At 43.7% G+C, this 22091-nt stretch overlaps 2 protein-coding genes across 2 annotated transcripts in view; both read left to right on the top strand.

Annotated features, from left to right (window-relative positions):
• LOC108115656 (neurotrimin) overlaps positions 1-22091 on the top strand; it is a 64608-nt gene that overhangs the window by 24291 nt on the left and 18226 nt on the right. The window lies entirely within an intron of this gene.
• Positions 916-2033, top strand: LOC108115657 (elongation of very long chain fatty acids protein). The gene is made up of 2 exons (XM_017227216.2): positions 916-1396; positions 1457-2033. Exons 1-2 carry the CDS (start codon positions 998-1000, stop codon positions 1886-1888), a joined length of 831 nt encoding a protein of 276 aa, XP_017082705.1. The 5' UTR covers positions 916-997; the 3' UTR covers positions 1889-2033.

The following is a 22091-nucleotide window of genomic DNA, read 5'->3' as shown; positions in this document are numbered from 1 at the left end:
CCTCCTCCAGCTTCAGCTGATGCTCCTTTTGCTCCTTCTGCTGTTGTTTTTAAGAGCCATTTGTCCGATGCCCGCGGCTATTTACAGCCATTGTACAGACTTGGCGAATTTATCAAGCATGGCAGAGTCGCTCAGTGGGTCACTGGATGGTGGATGGTGGATGCTGGATACTGGATGCCGGATACTAGATGCTGCAGCTGACGTTTCCGCCCTGCTTTTTTCCTTTCCCGTTCCCGTTCCCGTTCGCTTTTTCTCTTTTGGCTTAATTTCAAAACAGTTGCGCTTATATTGGCAGTTATGCTGCAAATTTATTGGCATGCTTTGTAAACTGGGTTAGTTGCATATATCTCGAAGCCGCAAGCTGCGAGCCAAACGATTAACGTTGAGTAACCCAAATTGATGTCACCACCCATCGCCCATCGCCCACATTTTCCCCCGTTGGAACATCATTTTTTCCCACTCAGCAAAGTTTCCGTAGCGGCTGGTTATAGCCCATAAATTCTCATACATTGTCGAGTAATAGCTAAACCCTGTTTACCCCCTGACAGGCACAAGTTCATGGAGAAAGATAAAGAAAAAATGTTGCAACATTTTTTTTGGCAACGATGGCCAATTTTTTTTACTTTACCAAGCAGCAGGATTTCTAAAAGTGATTGCAGATTTTAGAATTCATAATTTTAAGCAGAGAAATTACATAAAAATACTTCATCAATTGATGACAGTATTTTCCTTCAGTGTTCTTTGAGCGTAAAACTTAAGCTATTCCAAGTTTCAAGAACCGGTGACAATGAACGCGAATCTCTCTGGCAGTGCAACGCCTGACACGGGTTAATCGGACGTGCGTGGTGCTTCTCATTTATCGGTCATTAACATAGCCAGCTAGAATGCTCGGAAAGCCGTGGCTTTGAGCTATTTCGATCAGAAGACTGAGAACCTTCGTGGGTTGCAAATCGCTTACCGGGTGTTCGGCAAGAAGTATTATAGAATCGAGATCAGGATGAGGCACAACATGGTGGCCTACCTGTACTGCCTGGTGAGGGATCTGTACGCCGAGCATGGAGATCCCCGGGTGGCACATTTACCACTACTGGGCAACCTGTGGATAGTGCTGGCCATTGTTGGGATCTATGTGGCCTTTGTGCTACACTACGGACCACGTTGGATGGAGCACCGGGATCCTTTCGAGCTGAAGCGGGTGATGCAGGTGTACAATGTCTTCCAAGTGTTTGCCAATGCCACGATATTTGTGATTGGCTTGACCAACACCTATCTGCAACCGGGTTATAGTTGGACCTGTCAGCCAGTGGATCACACGGACACTTCGCCGGCCATGATGAAGACTTTGTACGCCTCGTATGCATATTATATGCTCAAGTACGTGGATCTGTTGGATACGGTTAGTAGGGGCATCAAAATCTCCTACTTTTCCCATCTTAACTTTTAAGTACATTTCCAGGTTTTCATAGTGCTGAGGAAGAAGAACTCTCAAGTGAGCTTCCTGCATGTTTACCACCACGGCGGCATGGTCTTTGGGGTCTCCATTTTCATGACCTTCCTGGGTGGCTCTCACTGTACTATGCTGGGGGTCATCAATCTCCTAGTGCACACTGTGATGTATGCCTACTACTATGCTGCATCTTTGGGAGCAGTGAAGAACCTTTTGTGGTGGAAGCAGAAGATAACACAGTTGCAACTGATGCAGTTCGGTTACCTCACCTTTCATTTCCTGCTCGTTATCCTCCGGAATCCGTGCCAGTTTCCCGTGTTCATTGCCTTCATTGGATTCATCCAGAACATCTTTATGTTTTCGATGTTCTTCGATTTCTATTACAAAACCTATATACGCAAGCAGCAGAAGTCCGTGGAGAGCAAGCTGAAAGCCAGCTGAGCTGCCGTAGAATATAAGGTTCAAGTTCACGCCGCGTCATTTCCATATTAAATTGTGTAATAAGCTGGTCGGTCGCTTATGCAAATGGGCACCGATCGAACCCAAAATGCCTGGTATAAATAAACATTCGGATTGTGTCCTACAACCCTCCGCTTCATCGCCACAAAAGTGTGTATATATCGCTCAATTGTTTTGCTTTGGTAATCAATTTCAATTTGCCATGGGCTAAATTTGGAGGCTCCTTAAACTTTCCCCGAAAAACTTCTTGGCCGCCTGGGAAAATCGAGCGGCAGCGACAAGTTATGAAGTAAGTTCGGATGGCATATCTTTTATTAAAGGGTTAAATGAAATATCGATGAAGTCGGCACCAGTTATGGCCGCCACGTGTTTCCAGTGCCACATTTATGTTCCGGCCATGTGTCGTATGTGGCCCAGGGCCACCTTTTACCTTTCTGGCCAATGTTGTTTTTTCTGTCCCCCACTTTTTTCAAAGCCAAAGAGTGGAAGAACCCGCCAGCTGAACAGTGCTACCCCATGTTAAACACATTTGCCTAGAAGGCTGCCTCATGCACGGCTTATTCATATATATTTTCATTTTTTTGCCTTTGCTTTGGCATTTTTTCTTCTTTTGCAGAAGTTTTACATCTGCTTTCGCTCCCTCACAAATATATATAAGAAAAAAGTTGAGAGCCAAGGGGAATAAATGAGGGAAACCGCTTTAAAAATGCTTGTAAGCAAGGCAGCAAGTGGAAAGCCGCAGGGCGGCGTTTGTGCCTCGTTTAGGCCCGCCCGCACAATATTTTTTCAGTTATGTAAATTTTAGCCCAGTCAGTCCGGTGATGACGTCTCCAAAGGCACCACCAGCAGCAGCAGCAGCAGCAACATCAACAGCATCAAACTTTGCTGTTCAGTCGAGCGAGAGCCTTCGATGGCAAATTAAAAGCCAACAAACCGAAGGTCGCCTTATTTTTGCGGCTGTCGCAAATGGAGCTTATTAAGTGGCAACAGCAGATCATTGCCAGTCGTTTGTCAGGCTCATATTTGTGGCTGGTCGAGGGAGTCCCCTCCAACTTTGGGCCACATTATGCTAAAAGTATCATGTGGGCACTCAAAAAAATATGAAAAACAAATTCAGACAAACTTTTTCATATCTCTTTAAGGCCTCTTAAGGTTGGTTTTTCTGGTATAAACTTAATTCAAATTTACTAAGTGCATATTGTCACTGCAGTTTCCCAAACCTCAGACAATAAATTAGCTGTAAATATTTTCCTAAACTTCAGACCATAAAATTGGAGTAACTTTTTCTTAACAATTTTAGGCAGTACTTTTTTTGGTAAGTGTGCCTTGTGTTGTTGCTGTGCGTTTGGTAGGAACATTAAAACTTTTCTAATAACGAACTTCTGCGACTGAAGCCGAGCGTAAACATTCGAGACGGAAGCTGGTCGGCGGATGTTGTTCATATGGGCTACAATGTAGTAGCAGCATCTAGCATCCAGCATCATCATTAACATCAGTACAGTCAGCGATCATTGCTCAGAAAGGGTTCAATGAACGCTCAGTAGTAGTTACGCTGCAGGGATATCAATCGGAGGGCCGGGCCAAAAAGATTGGTTACCGAACATGGCGTACATGGCGTATGCTTGATATCTCCCCAGCATTTATGACTCGCATGGCATTTAAGTGCTGGCCGTAAAACTGTTATGTAAACTACGAGTGCGAGTGCGATTGCGAATGTGAGTACGATTCTTTACGGCCACTCGCAGCAGCATTGCAGGATGGCTATATAGCTATGGCTCTGGCTCTGGCCATTACTCAGCATAAAACTTGGCCCGGGCCAAAGGACGAAACTCCTTGATTGTGTGCCCATTTATGTATGTTTGGTACACATGCGAGCATATCGACTGGGTCACGACCACACTGGCCATTCGAATCCTGCGACAATGTTGTAGCCGAATGTAAATAATAAGCACAGGCACATACGCTACCATTTATTCATGTTGTACAGTGAACACCCATCTGCACCTCTCCCTGTCACACACTTTTTACGACACATGCTCCAATGCATTCCAATCAATTCCCCGCGGGTTAAACAACTTCTTAGCTATGTGCTTGTGTTCTATCCTCCAAAGGGAGAAGCGGGCTGTTAAAATAACTTTAACCTGCTGGCAATTATCCACAAATATAGGCTAATCCTGTTTACCTTTTCGAATTATCAAGAGCAAATCAATTTGCTATTGATGTTGTGAGCTCGAACATTTAGCCCTGGGTCACAAAAAGCTCTTTAGCTCTTTATAATCCCATGAAAATGAACCCGAATATTAAGCAACCCAAATCTGGAATCTCTTTCATGTGTGCAGGTAATCAACTGGGCCCAGAAAGGGCCACGTTTCGATGCTCCTTTCACCTGTTGCTGTAATGAAGAAATCTAAATTCCATTAAGTTTATGCCCGTTTCCGTTCGTTCAGTTCAGTTCAGTGCTCAATGAAAAGCACTTAGAGTGACCTTTTCCACCCCCAAATCGCACGTACATGTGCCTCCTCCTAGCCTCATGCCACATGCCCCCAAAAGAGGGAGAAAAACAGCAACAATAACACGCGGCGGATCGGGACCAAAATGGGTCACAACATTTTCGGTAAGCTCAACGTATTTGCCTAATGGAGATTAGCCGGCATTTTGGCTTTATTTGAATTCTGGTTGGCAATTTATTGCCGATGCTTATCGATTTTTATCGATGTCTCTCTCTGTGCTTTTTTGGGCCACTTCCTTGGCCGAATGTCGCACTTAAGCACTTTGTAGGTTTTTATCGCTGTAATTTTTGGTCTAACAAAACAATAAATTCGGTGCTTCAGTCTCGAGTGGCAGGTGAATTGCTTGCTGGCAACTAAGTTGAAATTTGTAATAAATTTACGGCCCAGTGGGTGGGTGTGGGCGGCGGGTGAGCTTATCTGAGAGCCGGGCAATTTTGTTAATTTGTAAGTACACGGCGCTGTAATTAAGTGCGATTTGAAATATGTGACAGGCGGACCACGCATGTGTATGGCTCTCGAATAAATCAAAGTAATTAACTGCACGGGCGAACATGCAACAGGTCACGGGGTCACGCGGCACTGTTAATGTGGAAAGTTATCAATATCTGGATTAACAGAATGGGGGCAGGCCAGCACTCAGAAAAGACAAATGATTATTAATTTGGAAAAAAACCATCAACGAAATGTACTTTCTGTGTTCTGAAGGCCAACAAGTTTTAGTTTTTGTATTACTTTAGTGAAAAAAGAAAAACATAAATAAATAACTTAAGAAATCCACAAATTAAGACCAATTTATGAAGTTTTTCTGCAAAATAAACCTTTGTTAAGTTCCTTAGAACTTTTTTCTCTTAAAAAGGAAGTTTTACTTTACGGAAACACCTTTGAAAAGTTTGGAAAAAAACACTGCTAAGTGCCTATAAATTTTTTGGTATTTATTTATGTTCGATGAAAATTTATTGACTTTTCTCTGAGTGCAAATGTTATTCGATTCGAAGCCGGAAAGCCTTTTCGTGTTCATCCGATCAATCAACTCAATTAATATTGATAGAGCGGTAAACGAGAAACAAAAAAGCCGGAAAAAAGCAGAGCTGTCAAACGAGCAAGTGTAAAAATCAATGCCCAGCTGGTCATTAATAATGCACTGCCAACTAATGCACTGCTAATATCTAAGCCATTGGCATTTTCCGGCCAGCGGGAAACTTTGTGTTTGACTTTGACAAACTTTGTGACGCAACTTGTGCGCACTTGTGTGAGTGTGTGGCGGCAAGGAACTTATGACTTATCAATGACCGAACTCCATAGCCACAGTCAGTGTTCACTTGATTGAACTTTCAGCTGGCCACAGACGTAGTTGAAGTAGCAGAAACCCGAGATGCAGGACAAACTTTCTCCACCTTGGTCTGTCCTGCCGCCACTCGCTCAGTTGCAGCCATAAATCAATACATTTCGATTCCTCTCAACCGGATGCATTCGACTCGAGTGGAGTGCTCCTGCAGAGTAAATAACCGACAAGGACTTTGCCAAGGACTCGAGCAATCTCGGGCATAAATAAGCATTTGTGTAGCGAAGAGACACTCACCTCTATCCAACCATTCCCATTCCCGTTCCCAGCCAGAAAATTATCTACCGGTAATGGAGATTCACAGGAGGCAGCGAAATCTAATGAGCTGGAAACAAACGCTCTTTCAGCTGCATTCTGAGTGACTGGGATCCTGGTTGAAGCCTTGGGAGCATCCCGAGTATCCCAAGTAAATCACGTAGCTCTTGCACTCATTAGCCGGCGGAGTGGTGCCAACATTCCGAGTGGGAAAACACTTTAGCACTGCCAAATGGCTGCCAAGATGGGAACGGGGAAATAAATGTTGAAATAATATGCTTTATTGTATCGCCAGGCGTTGCCATGAATTTTGTTTCGCTTTTATATGGCTATTTATTTTTATTAGGCCCGGCCAGGTCACAGGGGGTAGATGTGTATGTGTGTATGACCAGGTGCTGGCGTGCCAAGACACAGCCCTGCCAAAATGTTCCAGGACCTTCCTTTCCCCATACCCCCTGCCCACCCTCTTACTAGCCGAGACAAGTGTGTTTACAAAGGCGCCAACAAAGGCAATATCCATCGAATACTACGACTACGACTACAACTCCCTGCCATCATTGGAAATTGCCCGAAACGAGTTGTGGACAAACAGATACACAATTGGGTAAACTTGGCCAAAATAAATACGAAAGAACATTTGTACAAATAAAATAAAATGCTAATACCAGAAACCGCAAATATTTTTCCACAAAGTGCAACAATAATAAATGTGACGCAGGAGGAAGGAAATGGTTCGGCAGGAAAAACAAGTTTTTTAAGTTGATGTTTCATTACGACATATTAGGGGAAAATACCAGTAGGCATTACTGTTTACTGGAATATTTTCCAAGAAGAAGCTAGTTAGTACCAATATAGTTTCTAAATCTGTCAGTACATATGAAAACCAAGAGTTTAGTATGTTTATTTCTGGATTTTACATTGCAAACTTAACTTAGAAGACATCTTAAGTTTGGGATTTTCAACTTCAAACATGGTTTTTACGCCCATCAGTAGGTTCAATCTTAAAGGTTCCATTATAATTCCCATTCCCAATCCCCCAAATAGCACCCAAATCGTTTTCTATCCCTATCCAAACTACATAAATTCTGTCACTGTCAACCGAGCATGGATCGCTGGGCAGAAGGATGACAATGGTGGCCTGAAAAATTGTTGCCGCACGTTCGCACTGTGAAATGCAGTAAACATAAACTACAAGTGCAGTGACCACGCCCACAACAACCGGAACGCCCATGGACCGAGGACAGTTGGTCCTAATAACTTAGTTTTCTCCTCGGTTTTTCCCCTTTTGTTTTGTATGCCATTCTTATGTTTTTTTGTTACTTTTTTTTTTGTATTATTGCCCTGACTGGCAGCTACGGGGGTTCCAAGTTCAAAACTTTGTGAACCCCAAGTCCGTCGCACTTTTCGTTTCATTTCGCTCCGCTCCATGAGTCAGGCACATTCCAGTGTTTATTTGCCTCCACTCTGGGCCGTTCATCGGGAATGCAGCTCACGTAGCCACGAATATAAACCAAAACCGAAAAACCAAAAACTAAAACTAAAACAGAACCAAACCAAGAAGTTTTCCTCGAAGGATGAAAGGTGCCCGGCGGCACTGGCAATTGTGCTATTTAATTAAAACTACATTTTGGGTCTTGAGAAGGAGTCAAGGGACCCACGAACTCTGGACACTTGATGCGCCCAAATGAGACCCGAAATCATTGGGGTGTTGGGTCATAGTCGTAAAAATCAGAGGAAGTAAACTTCTCGCCGAACCTCTTTAATTTGCCCTTTTCACATAATTTACTCTTTCATTAATTCACACGCCAGCAACGCGGCAGCACGCGTAAATTGCGGCCAAAACATGGCCAAGAAATTAAAAATACAACACGGTCGGCAACGGTCCGCGGGCTTGTTGGCCAAGAAGAGAGCGCCGAAAGGATTGCTCTGACAGCTTTACTAATTGGTTTGTTTTACTCGTGACTCTAATTAAAAAATTTACTTTACGACTCTGGAACGCGGACGTAATGACGGTACGATGCCAGCGTGCAGAATTATTTTTTGGTGGGCCAGGCCAAAACAAACAGCAGTAGAAAAGCGGAGAAAAAGAAGAGGGAAATAAATAAAAAATTAAATGAAGAAGGACCGGAAAAAGGAAAAAAAAAACGGAAGGGGCGGCCAAGACAAGATGCTGCCGTTGCCGGAAGTGGTCACTGAAATGTATGAAAAAACCTCAATAATGGCGGCGTAAATTGGCAGCTGAAAGCGTTGGCCAACCACTACCCAACTCCTGACCCCCTTAAACTCCTAACCCCCTGACATTGACATCATCTGTTCGGCGGGAACATGTTCCATTTGGCCTTATCGCTGGCCACAAATCTGTGACCAGAAGCTGGGCTCGGTGCCAAAATGCGCCACCTAATGCCACACATTTAATTAGGGAGAAATTGAGAAAAAAAAAATAGAAGGAAAACCCCAACCATTTTCCGGCTTCGAGCATAATTTTTTGCCATCATTTAGATGGAGATTATCCGGGCGTGAGGCAAAAAGATGCGCCAAAATCTGGCCAAAAAGAAGGAGCCGAGAAAAAAGGGATAATTGTGAGAGAATCGCTGTTTGTATTTTAATTAAACGCTCGGACCTACAAAAAGAAAAAACGTATATAGATGTGCCAAATGTCATCATGGAAAGTTTCTGCCCGGAATTAAAATATCCATCTTCGGGGCACAGAGAAAACTCGCTACTCACCGCAGCAACAACCGTAGACGTATTAAATCGAATTAAATGCAATCAAAGCAAAGACTAACCACCCAATCCGTCGGGGCTCGGACCTCTAAAGAGCTAATTTATCGGGGATAGTGAAGCCTGGTTTTTGCCTTTTTTCCACTCTTCTCTGTTTTTTTGCCCCGGACAAGTTGGTTGAAGTTTTCGGATCGGAGGATGGCTGAAAAAATAACATGGCAAAGAGAAAGGAAGAATAATTCTGTTCAATGATTGCAATTTCAAGCTGCGCGTACTCTCGAGAAATCAGGCAAACATTTCGAGTATTTCGGTTCGATTAGTTTTTTCCGGCTTTCCACGAGGCCGCTGAGGTCAGTACACAGTGTAGGAGGTTGTGGATGTCTGGCCAGGTGCATTGCCAGTGTTTTCCCATGTCTGGGCTCGAGTTAGAGTTAATGTCCGTGTCTGCGTCTCTGTTTATCTATCCTTTTTCGGTGCACAAATTGGAAAAGTTCCGCGCGCGGCACTCACAAAACAAATCCGCCAGAGGAAAGACTAAAAAAAAATAGAAGAACAAGAAGGAACTCTATTTCCCATCTATATTAATTTTCAGCTCGATTCGTCCGTGCTTAAACTCCAAACGGAATGAAAGCTTCTTTAATTTCCCTTAAATTAGTCGACAATTTGTCAGAAAGGAGAGTGGAAAGCGGCTTTTTAAATCGATAATTGTGTGTGTCTGCGTTGGGAAAAGCAACTTCCACTTCTTCTACGTGTGCTTGTTTCGGGACATAATATGCCCCATAATCATCTCAAAGGACACACAGGATTTGCATATTAAATACATTTCCCAGGAACATCGCATTTCGCTTGTTGTTGTTGTTTTTTTTTTGGTCTTTCGCTTTTTGGGCCCCCCAAGGAGACAATTTCACTTTGTTTCCTTTAAACAGACAGTTTTGTTAAAATCAAGTACAAAGTGGTGGGCGTGGCATGCCACATATGCACGCCTTGCCGAGATGTCGTCATCAAAACGACAAATAAACAACCCACACGTGTATGCGAGTATATTTTTTTCAGCTATATGAATAAGTGAGGAGGCCTCGGAAAATGAGAATCCTGAGAGATTTTCCTGCCCCTTCCACAGCTGATATTAAAATCTGAATTTAGCCGAAATTCATTTACTTATTGACATAATTTAGCATTGCATACTTCGGGGGGCGGCAGTTGCGACTGCTGATAAGATTCATTCGTGTCTTTTGTAAAAGGAAAACAGCGGGGTGGGCAGAGAAAGGACCGAGGGGAAAAGCCAACGAAACAAGGAAAAATCAAAGCTGGAAGTTGTCACACCCCTGGGACCTTGGCGGTGGTATTTTTATTATCGGCCCACAGATAGCAACATGGCCACCCAACCAAAACCGAATTGAGATGCTAAGCACTGCGCCGAGATTTTCCATTTGTTGGGTTGGATGTTTGAGGCGGGGTTGGGGAGCTTTTGCCCCAGGAATGTCGCCGAAGACCGCAGAACCCAGAAACGGGTGACATTGAGACGCCGGCGGTAGACAAAAGCGGTAGATAAATTACGCGCAGCAACAATGGATGGTGGACCTCTTCTCTCAGCGAGGGGAATGAATGACTGCAGGAGGATGAAGTTTCGCCGGCGACGTTCTACTTTCCTTCCATCTTCTTTTTCTCCTCCACCATTACCACAAAAACCCAGAGAAACGGTTGCGTGAAAAGAAATAATGAAGAGCACCCTCACCAAGGCTAAAATCACCCAACCCCCAAGTTATCAGTGAAGGGAAGGGTACTTCTTTTTCTCTTAATATGTTCTTTATAAACCTCGAACATATCTTTATGATCAAGTAAACATTAAAAGAATAAATTCAGAAACACTTTATCTTAAGCTGACGTACGATAAAGGCAATAAAATATCCTGCAAATTTTCTTTTCGAAGTGTGGCCTGTACCTTATGAGAAAGTACCTTTGTACCACCACCAGAAAACTTGGCATCCCTGTCAGCCAGCCATATTTTCCCATCGAGAAGCAAGGAAGTGGCAGGTGAGATTGGTGCTTCTGCTGCTGCTGGTGCTGCCAAGATTGAGATAAGGCGCGAATTTGTCGCGCTGGCTGATTTGCAGCAGTGACATTGATAAGCCGGCAAACGGGAGCCAAAGTTGCCATTGTGATATGATGCCAGGAGTCTCGGGATGCCAATCAGAATATCGCAACAAGGCCGCTGGGACAGTTTCCCGCCTGCCGGCAATCGGTTATACCGAGAAAATTCCACTCGATAAGTCAGGGGAAAATGTCGCCAAAGAAGGATGACGGATCCATTAGCCACCACGTTGTCTGTGCTTTGCATACTAAAAGCCAACACGTTCTGGCCAAATGAGAAATGGAATGTCAACTTCGTTGTGGGCTTATTGATTTAAGCGCTTTTAATTGCCACCAACACAAGGGGAGCAAAAAGTGTCCAACAGAGAGTATAGCATTTAGCTTCGACTCTTCAACTGAACAGACAGTCCTCTTAAATGGAGGTCCTGGCTGGCTACGTGATCGTGCCTTTTAATATGCAGGCGCATAAATTAGAATATTTAAATTGAGTTCTTTGACACCGCCTGGCTGGGCGAACGAAATTATAGAAGCTTATGTTTTCAATTAAGCAGTTTTTGCACATCAGGTGCGTTTTATGCCACTCAGACGGTCAAAACGGCTGAGTTTTTTTTTTGGGTTGGGTGGGCGTTAGTGGAGGACGGGCAGGGACCTAATGACAAGGACAACTGAGCGCGGCATCGTTAAGCTTTTTAATGTACAATTCCTGCCGCCAGACGACGGGGAGACCATCTGCTGTCAGCGGAGACAATGAGAAAAGCTGCTGAGCCATCGAGAAAACGAGAGATGCGAGAATGTGCCACAGCGGAGGGATATATATATTAAAACCGACAACCCAGAAGTGCCGAAATTGAAATGAGAAATCGAGACCCGCTTTTCCAAGATGGCGTTAAGCATTTCGGCATAACCAAGCTGATACAGAGGGAAAAACAATAGCTAATGAGTGGATATTCCGACAGTGTTCACCAATTCCCTTTCTAGTCTCAAAGGGAAGTCCAAGCTCCTATTCATAAAGTCATTACTAATGTCACAAAGCTGAATGACCCTTAAAGAAAAGTCTTCTTTTTAATTTTTCTAATGCAGTAAAATTGTAACTTTAGTACTTCTTTGACTTCTGAAACAATTTTCCCAAGTGCAATGACTCCCTTCCAAGCAGCAGGTGCTGTCGAAGATGCCCGGCAATATGGCCATAAATGTCTGCAACTCGTTGGAGTACCGATGTGGGCGGGGGCGTTGGCATTGATGTGGGCGTGGCTGTCAACCCGGCATCATCAAGTGCAAACAATGAGCGCTTCAAGTGGCTGCCGGAGGGTGGAACTCAAGGGGCCAGGAGGTGGCAGGGGCAGGAGCAGGAGACAGGAGGCTTGTTTAATGAAAGGACACAGAGTGGCAGGCGAAAGCAAAACATATGAGCAAAGGACTGTTTAATGAATAGCCCCGGGTTAATATTTGTCTTGCCTTCTTTCTAGCTCTCGCTTTTTGTTTGGTCCTGCCTGGGCAGATGGGACAATATTGAAGTTTCTCGTTAGGAAGAAATAAAAAACGCCACCCAAACAACTCTGCCGAAGGTTGGTAAACAAAGCAGCTTTTGTTTTTCAGCAAAGTCTGAGATGCCGCAGGTGTAAACTTCAAAAGCTAAGCTGAGGGTATGGGAAAAAAGGAAGCATTCAGGTGGCTACGGGGATGATGATGATGACTGTAATGAGACAAAGGGATCGGGGATGGGCAATCTTAATACGATTTATGTCCATAACGATAGACACATAATGCATAAATCACTTATCCCAAGATCTGCTCGACCCCGGGCTAGTCATTTAGCTCAGACGACGGCTTATCAAACTCCAGCCGTAGTACATTTCTTTTTGGTCCTCGGTGTCTGTCCTTGTCCTTGTTTCTGTTCCAGTTCCTGTTCCTGTGCCAAGCAGCAGACATGTCACCCTGTGGAAGTGAAAAGAAAAACAAATATCTGACGAGGAATAGCAAGTTAATAGCAAAATGCTGTCAAAACACATCCGAGAGACATACACACGCTCATTGGCAGCATCATTCATCTCTGCATACGGATTGTAAATACGAGCAAAAAGATGGATAGATGGATATCCAGGACACGCAGGACAGCAAAGGAGACACTTGTTTTTGCCTTATCTGGCTGGCAGCTTGTTGATTTGCATCTGTTTTTCCACCGCTCACAAAATAAAGAAGAGCAATAACCGGAGCAAGAGCAAGAATCCAGCACACTCATTTCCATACCAAGCCACAGCAAAAATGAAAGAAGAAAAAAATAACCCACACAATACTCCCCTCCCTTCTTCAAATGGAAATTGAATGGATTTTGATTTCATATTTTTGCTTTTGGCATATTTTAAAATTTGATTTACTTGCCACATGCTTAGACGAAAGCGAAATGCAAACTCCATTGGTTCGCCGGGCGGAATAATCTGTAATGCTGTCACACTTTAAGAATTATGCAAATTCCTGTAAACAGACTTGGCCCTAGGGAATGCTTTAATTTGGTTTGTTTTTTGAAGTTTGTTATGAAGTCTGTAATAGAGTTATTTTTAGAGATCACTTTCTCAGACTATTCATGTCGTTCTTGTGAGTAAGTCAATTAACCAAGAAATAAAGAAAAATCCTTCTGAGATTCAAAGACAAGATAGTTCCGAAAATAAAAATCAAATATAAAAGTTATGATCCGAATCGAAAAGGTTAAGTTATTCAGTGGGTCATCTGGAATCTTGGCGAGCTATTAACGCCAAGGAGCAGAGAGAGCTAAACGTCCCCGAGGGACTCACGCAATTGCACGGAGGGGGAAGTTCTTTGCCTTTGCCAGGGCAGTCCTTCGCAGGGTCTTGGGCTTATCCAAGATCGGTTGGCTGCTTTGCATAATCGTTGACTGTGACATGGCCTTTTAATGTACGACACACGCAGTGGCATTCCATCCACTCCCCCGGGGCCACGCCCACCTACCAAGTGGGTGGCAGCCTGGTGCGCCTTGTACAGTTTTATTAATCGACGCGTGTCACTTATTAGCCGCAGGATTTTTCATGTGCCCCGCACGCACATGAAAAAGTGGGGTTTATGGGTGGTGGTGGGCTGGCTGGTAGTTAGGGATTGGGCAGAAGGACGTTCCTCAACCCTTTGACGGCAAACAAGAGCGGCATTTTGCGCTTTGATAAATGAGGCACACACATTAACTCAACTGCAGAGAGAAAAAGAAAACCACTAACAATCGCATAGGGGAATCAGCAAAAAAAAAGCGACTACGTCGACAATATATTATAATTTTTCCTTTCTCCAAATTAGATGTGCATGTTAACCACTCATATTTTATCAGATAAGTCCAGGAGGCAAAATTACCAGTTCACTGGCACGATTTAAGTTCCTCGAAATGGAAAATTTCCCAATGAAAATTGCACCTTTAAACTAACAAAACCATATTGTTTTCCGACAATGCCGTTTACTTATCTTGTTAGCGCTGAAATAGCAGCACACAACATTTAATTAATTACTGATTTTTACAAAAGCAAACCTTTACTGATTCGTTTTCGTATTTTATTTATATATATTTGCAGGTGAGTTCTGGTTACGGACAGAGGACAGAGGACAGAGGACAGAGGTTCATGAAAAACAATGGGTAAACATAAATTGCAAACAAAAAGAGCAAAACAAACAGTGGCAGTTGATGTTATTTATTAATAGGGCGTTTATTGTTTAACCTTGTGTGCTGTGTGTAAGCTGAATTTAAAAAACATGGAATAAAATGCTATACGTTGGTATACGCCCTCTCGATTGCAACCAAACCGGACTGATTAAAAATGCAATAAATTCAAACAGAGATACACTCGCATGTCTGTTCGAGATCAGTGACAGGCAATCCATGAAAAATGCAAAACTCCAGGGGGTTGGCATTGGTTTTCCAACTAGTTCCAAGCAAATTGCTGAGCAGTATTCTGCCTCAGCCAACTAATCGCAAATGCATCCCCTACATGGGCACATCACATACCATTTTCCCCATTCAAATCCACTCAATGCAACGGCACAAACTCAGACCGGGAGATTGGCATTTCTAATTCAATTATAATTGCCAGCTCATCGCCCCCGAAATATCCAGTCCAACCGCAATATTAAAGTCTTAAAAATGCATTAAAGCCGCAGCTCTGTCCGCCTGCAGCCTCCTCTCCAAAGCGAAAATCAATAAAATTTATTACATGTCACTTTTGCAGAGAGGCTGCCTCGGCTTTGGTTTCCAGTTCGGCATTGAGAAAATAGTTGGGTGGATAAAAAGGCGGATTAAAACTTTGTTTTTTCATTTACTGAAAGGGTTTTAAGGGAATTAAAATCAGGAATGTTTAAAAAAATGTAAAATTTAATCACTTTTAGTGAATTTTATATTTCCATATTGAAAGTGATATTTTTTTACAGTGCCACGAAGTAAGTTTGTCTATTTGAGCGCGCCATTGCGGTGGCCTGAGTCTGTCTGAGTGTGCACACATTTGGCACAGTTTTCAATTTCATTTTCCATGCTGAATTAAAAGCAAACTACACTCGAATGCAAGGCACATGTGAGCAGCTGAAGGCGGTGGACATGGTAGGAGAGAAATCCTTTGCCAGCGAAATATCGAGTCGACTAAGCAGCATTCCGTCTGCTGCCGCAGGATTATTCCTTTCTGGCTTTTTTCCTTCTGTTCGCCCCATTTGCTGCAACGACTTGCTGACTAACTGTGCCGGCAAAGGACAATCTCTGGTTCTCTAGAACTTGGGATCTATATGGTTGAAAGCTGGCTGGCTGGCTGGCTTACTTCCTTTTGGCCGCCTCCACTCGTGTGCACAGCTTGTTTCCGTTTCCGGCGCAGACAACATTTACTTGGCCTCTACTTTGGCCGCCGATAACTTTCAAGTTGGCAAACTCACAGCTGTTCGACCCAGTTGCATTGACTTTGATTCGGAATTCCTATTCGATTGCGGCCCATTATTGAGCGTACTCCTTCTTTTGAGGCTCTAAATTAAAGTAATTAGACGACAACCCTTCTTCCACTGTCACTTAGGATGGCTTAGAGGCAAGTTTTACAAACTGTCTAGGAAGCAGTACATTGACACATATCAAAATCCAATGGGGGAACCATACATAATTGATTGGCAAATATTCTGGATTGGAGACAGAGAAGCAGACGTAGACGGAGTCTAGGGAAAAATGCTAGACCGAGCAAAAGGCACTGGGATATAAATTCATGCATACATAAGCAGGGATTTGACTGGCCAGCTCTTTCAGTCTGAGTCCTGTCCAGTCCAGTCGACTTGGACATGGCCATTAAATTTGGCTTAAATATGAAATAACTTCGGGCCACAGAGACATCGAGACACCGAGACACAGAGAAGTCTGGCGAGTGTTTATCTTTAAAATTGTAGCCCCAACCTAAGCGCTCTGCGGGGGTGACAGATTGTCCGGAGCAGCGGGTTCTCCTGCAATTTCTGCTTGATTTATGCCCAGCAAATAAAACCACAAGCAACCAGGACAACCGGCCCTTTACTCCTTTACTCTAGAAAAGCCAAGGGATCTGATCTGAAAAACTGTTGCCCAATTTGTCTGGTTGCGTGTGGATGTGGATGTGTGGATATGCATTTCCATTTGCCGTTGCCGTTGCCATTGCAGTTGCCGTTGCCTTTGAGTTCCTTTACCCAACTCCAGCCTCACTTTTGCTGGTATTTAAACAATCTAAATGATGCTCTCTCTTGGTCCTGCCAGCAAATTGAAATTTACAGCCCCTCCTTGCTTGACATTGCTAAATGTTTGTTCGGTTCCCCGGGCTTTATCTTCCATAGTGTCACCATGTCGGATGGTTGGGTTGAGAGAATCACCTATATGACTAGAGCATCCACAGCACCATAACCCCACCTCCCGCTCAACCGACCTCATTAACATTTTGCTAACAAACGCACCACAAATTATCCTGTTTAATTTATTTTCAAACTCTCAGCTGCCCTCTCGCCCTCTCCGACAAAACTCTAATGAAAAGAATTCTGAAAAAAAGAGGAAAAACAGTCAACCACTCAGTAAACAAGGGGACGGGAAACAGCAATCACAGACAGAGGAAACACTGTTAAATAAATGAGCAGAAATAAGCGCAATGCAAAGTAACAGACAAACATTAGTTAGCTGAAAATTGGCCAACGGCACACACACCAGCACACATGGCGAAAATGAGTAGGGTTTTGGTTTTTGTAAACCGCATTCCTGTTGTGATTAAATGCACGTAATTATCCCAAATAATAGTGAAAATGCGACCATTCCCAGGCTCTTTAAACAGGCATCCTGTCAGCTTATCAAGGCGAATCCGATTAGATTCCTTAAATTTTACGAAAAATTCAGCAAGCAGAAAGCTTTTTGGGGGAAATACATTTATTATATGACTGGCGAAAGTTATCAGAAGATATCAGAATGTTTACGGCCACAATTTTTGGTGGTTGGTTAGAGGGCGGCGTCGGCCTTTGTTTGCTCTTCATATTAGCAATATTGCGCCCGACGACACTCGGCTGACCCTCATAATAAAATAATAGGATTTGCGAGGCGGCCAAACATTTGCATTTTGGCCTCAAAGAACACACTCGCATAGGCAAACAGTTAACACAAATATGAGGCGGGCCAAAAGACAAAGGTCGTTCGCCAGCATGGCAACCGCCTTTACGGTTGAGGCCATGTTTATGGGGAGCTTATATTGCGAAGTGGTTGTTTACCAATTAAAGAAATACAAGAGTTCCCTTAAAAAGCTTAAAATAACTTAAATAGGTCTTAGAAATTGAAATTTCTAATTTTTTGATATTTTTTAATGGCTAAGTGGGGACAGGCCTTGAGCAGATATCAAAACACTATCATAAATCTTAGTTTAATAATTTCTGAAGAGGTAAAGAGTTAGTTAGTTATTAAAACATTTATTTTAAAAGATCCCGCATAAACCTTGTAGCATAAAAGTAAGCGGCTGCCTTTCTGTATGCTGACTGAATTTTCCCAAGTTTTTGCACTTGGGGCTATTTGCTGAATAAAACTTTGCACCGCACAGCTGACTGGAAATAAAAGTGCAGAGAGCACCTTGGCTCCTTCGATTTGATCCCCCTGGTTAAATACAGGCACTCACCTTTATCCCGCTCGGTCGTGAGTCGACTATCTAAGCAGCTACCAACCGCCTTGCCAAGGCGGTAATTAAAAGCAATTTGTAAGTTAAGCTCCCAGAACAATGAGCTGCCGCCGCACACTCATGTTTTAAATTTCGGTAACCGAAAACACCGGAGAAGGCCAGGATTTTAGTCGAATAATAATAACCTAAGCCCCTGTGGCTGTTTAGTCACTTTCCAAAAGGGGCGGCCATAACGGAGCATTAAATTTATCAGTTCGTTTAACAGCGAAAAGCGGCAGCTTAAATGCTCAACTTTCGATGGAAAGCGGAAGCGTTTGTGAAGTCAATTTTTATTGGACGCCGTCGCCGATGCCGTCGCTTGTAAAAGGAGCAAATCTGATACACGAAATTGCAGATATCTACAGGAAATAAAACAAAACGATCGTGGGAGCAAAATCAAATTGAAATTTTTGCTTCGACGCTGGTCCAGACATTGGATGGAGCAACCAGGAGCCAGGAAGCACAAGGAAAAGGCGATGGCCTGGCAAAAAAATCATGCCAAAGAGAAATCGAGTGAGCCATAAAACGGCGGCCAGCGGGCAAGGAGCAAGTATCCAACCAACTACCAAATGCCGACTACCAAAAGCTTTTGGACAGGAACTGGACATGCGGCGCGGAAATGTCTTGTGCAAAAAAGTACGAGTACAAATGCTCCGCGACAGCCCCGAAAAAAAGAAACGAGAAATGTGAAAAGTTCAAAGACGACGGGGCCAGAGAAAAAATGAAAATTGAATGGCCACGCTCGGTTGGTTTTTTCATCGTGGATCCTGGAGGATGGAGGTCCTGCTCCAGCTCCTTCTCCTCTTCCTTGCCCCCTTCTGTGTTGTTTTTTTTTTTTTGTGCCAACGTTGTCGTCCTTTGCTAGGACCAGGAAGATGGCCATTATACTTTATGCAAATCTTGTGCCAGCTTTAACAAACCTCCGTCCCAAGCTCCGTGGAAACCGCACAGGAACAGGACGGGCAAAAGCTGCTCGGTACGTCGCTTCGTCGGTCTCTTGGTTGGCCAAAAAGCCGCAGCAGCAACAACAACAAGCAAGAGAACCACGCATTTTAATTTAATTAATTTAAATTCTTAATGTGATATCTTTACGCCACCCACTTGCGACGCCTCTAACTCCGCAGGGCAAGCAACTATGTTGTATATTTAATGCCATTTTTTCGCTGGCACTGCAATTGCTTAATGTTTCGTAAACAATTTTGAGGCGTTGCAAATTAATGGCCACCATTGCGACTCGAGTGTCGAAGAGTCGTGGTGGAAAGTTTCCGAGCAATTGAAATTGGAGTGGTGCTTGCAAATGGCCTTAAAATTCAAATTAGCTCGGTGCACGAGTGCCGTAAGCCGGCGTCATTACTCATACGACGTGTGGGCGTGGGCTTCCTTAGAGTTTTTTTCCTTCTTTCTTTCCTGCTGCCATCCGCCTTTCCACAACCCAATAGAACTTCTTGAAAAGTGTGTATGAGATGCGTGCGTGTGTGTTTGTGTAAAATATTAGTGAAAATTCCTGTCAATATATAACCACAAACATTTCTGTCTATTGAGAAGTTTGATTTACGGCAGAGGATATATATGCGGGTGTGGATGTGGCTGTGTCCTTGTGGTAGATATATGGCCTGTTTTTGCACCACTTCCCCTGGCTTATTAGGCGAACGTGTGCGTGCGGTTGTGTGCGCGTGTTTCTAGGGCAATTGAAAGCATTTCCCGATAGATATATATTTCTTCTCTGAAAACCATAACTACCAAGTCAAGTCCACACGTTTGTGCCGCTTTAATATTTTTATAACGCCCGAGTTCTGAGTTCCGAGCTCCGAGGGCTCTCTCTTATCTGCCTTATGTGCTTATACTCGTATATATTGTTTGTTGGCGAAAGGATTTCTTTTCTGGCAGCTCCTTTGCTATTCCGCTCCTTGCTTTTTGCTGGCTCAGCGAACTAAGGGCTTTCCCTGGGCTGGAGTATTGTTTTTATTATTTAATTTAAAGGGTTTGCCAATGTGCATGAAATATAAATTGCCAAATAAATAACAGGAATTCATAATAAGTTTATGGTCGGGCCATAAGAAGATGCCTGGATCCTGGTTGGGGCATGACAGGGCAATAAAACAATTTACGACGCCTTTTTTTGGGCGAACATCATCCCCGCTTTAGGAATTTCAAGAGGCTGACTGAATAAAAAAGAAGGCGAGTCAGTGCTCACACGCTTATTACGCATACGCCAAGTGCAGCGTCAACAAGCGTAAATCAAACGTGGCTCAACTCGAAGTCAAACTCAAATTCAAAATGAAACTGCAACTGGAAATGCAAATTGAGAAAACTGTCAGCACCAGTTGAGGAGGAAGGATTCCGAGGCGGACTCACAGGACTCCCTGCCTGGCAGAGTGCAGAGAGCAGCAGAGTGCAGTTTTCGCAGTGCATGCTAAGTGCAAACGTAAACGAAAATAGCTCGAAAAAATAGCATTTCGCTTGCGGATTTATTTGGCATTTCAGAATTTAATGCGAACTCTGCTCAAATAATGTTATGCAAATGATATGTGCATAAAAGTCAAGCTCGATTCTGACAGCGGCCACGCCCCCCATGGCCCCATGCCCCGCTGCAAGGTCCCACACACAACCAGCTGAGAACCCAAAGCCAGATGGGCGGGGATGAGCTGGAAAATGTGTGGCAGCTTGGCAGCTCTGGCAGCACATGTGAAACCAGTTAGAAAGATGAATAGATTGACTATCGACAAGCGCGAAAGCTTGACGAGTTCACGCCCACCGCTGCATCATCGGTTGGGTTGGAGGAAAAGTGGGTGGAAAAGCGGAAGTAACGAGGGAAAAGCAACGCGAGAAAGCTGACAGCATTTGCATATTTCGGGTGTCAAATGGCAGGACTTCTCTCCACCTGGCTGATGGGTTTTGGCTGGGGCTTCGGTCGGAGTTTGGCTTGGGGTTGGGGTTTTTGGGTAAATGGCATTCGCTGCTTGAATGACATTTCACTCGTACGCTTTTTTGTCATTTTTTTTCCAGCGAAATTGCTGGGAAATTGCTGTGCCGACGTAGCACGTTTTCCACGCCTCTGTCGTTGACGTGCACTTTTCACCCATTCCTCTCGCCATCGGAAAGAGGATTTTGATAAATGCACTTACGACTCCGAAGTCAGCCAAGTCACTAGAGCTTACTAGAAGTGTCTTTTGCCAGGGGTTTTACTCGGGGGCATCTCCATCTTGCCCATCACCCAAACAACCTATTCCTCATACCTCATCCAAATGCCAGGGGTGGGCGCCAAATTGCAGGCAATAAAAATGAATTGGCCGCAGCTAGCTGCGCTTTAAAAACACAACATTTCGCCGCCGGCTAAGAGTCGACACCGTAAATAATTTGCATGCATTAAATATGCAACAAGGTAAAACAACAGAAAATGCAATATGCTGGAGTCTGGGTGGGGATCCTGGATTTTCCGGGCAGGTGTGGCAACGTATCCCGCGGCTCTCCTCTCCATATGCATGGAAATCTCGGCTAACAAGCCAACTCCTCACCCAAGAAGCTGCTGAATGGCAGCACAAAGAAAAACAGAAAATATAAAAATCCACCAAAAAAACAAAAAGAAAATGTAATGAACATTCCCCTAGTAAACTAAAATATTTGTTCCTAGTTTCGTTTTTTGGTTAGTTCTTCTTGGTTTTTCCACCTTACCTCCCGCTATGCATATTTTAAAATGCATTGAAATGCAGATAGCGCGCCTGGTGGGCGGTTGGAACTAGCGAGGTGGCGGGGGGCGTGGCAGGTGGCGAGTAAACACTAAACAAATGGCAAAACAAGCAAAGATGCTGATCATATACAAACACTCCGACACCAGCATTCCCAGAACACACACATGCACCCACGACACGTGGCAAAAGTTTTAATGAAACAAAGTGTGGCTGCTGTTGCAAGTATTGCTTCTGCTGCTGCCGGTGTTGCTGCTGCAACTATTGCTGTTGCCAGGGGCGGAAGTACTCAGATTTTAAGGGGAAAATGAGAAATAAGTAAATATTTTAAGTTACTCATTTTGTTTCTTATCATTATTGTAAGAAAATATATCTTGCAGTTGGTAATTATATTTTATTTTAAACTCCTTAAAA

Source organism: Drosophila eugracilis, unplaced genomic scaffold (assembly GCF_018153835.1).
Source record: "Drosophila eugracilis isolate 14026-0451.02 unplaced genomic scaffold, ASM1815383v1 contig_75, whole genome shotgun sequence".
NCBI classification, from domain to species: Eukaryota; Metazoa; Arthropoda; class Insecta; order Diptera; family Drosophilidae; genus Drosophila; species Drosophila eugracilis.
This window is presented reverse-complemented; position numbering and strand designations above follow the sequence as displayed.

Bases quoted from the DNA above. Each gene is read 5' to 3' on its own strand.
- LOC108115657 (XM_017227216.2), top strand. From the start codon at position 998: ATGAGGCACAACATGGTGGCCTACCTGTACTGCCTGGTGAGGGATCTG. The intron at 1,397-1,456 runs GTTAGTAGGGGC...GTACATTTCCAG, and splicing joins ACGTGGATCTGTTGGATACG to GTTTTCATAGTGCTGAGGAA.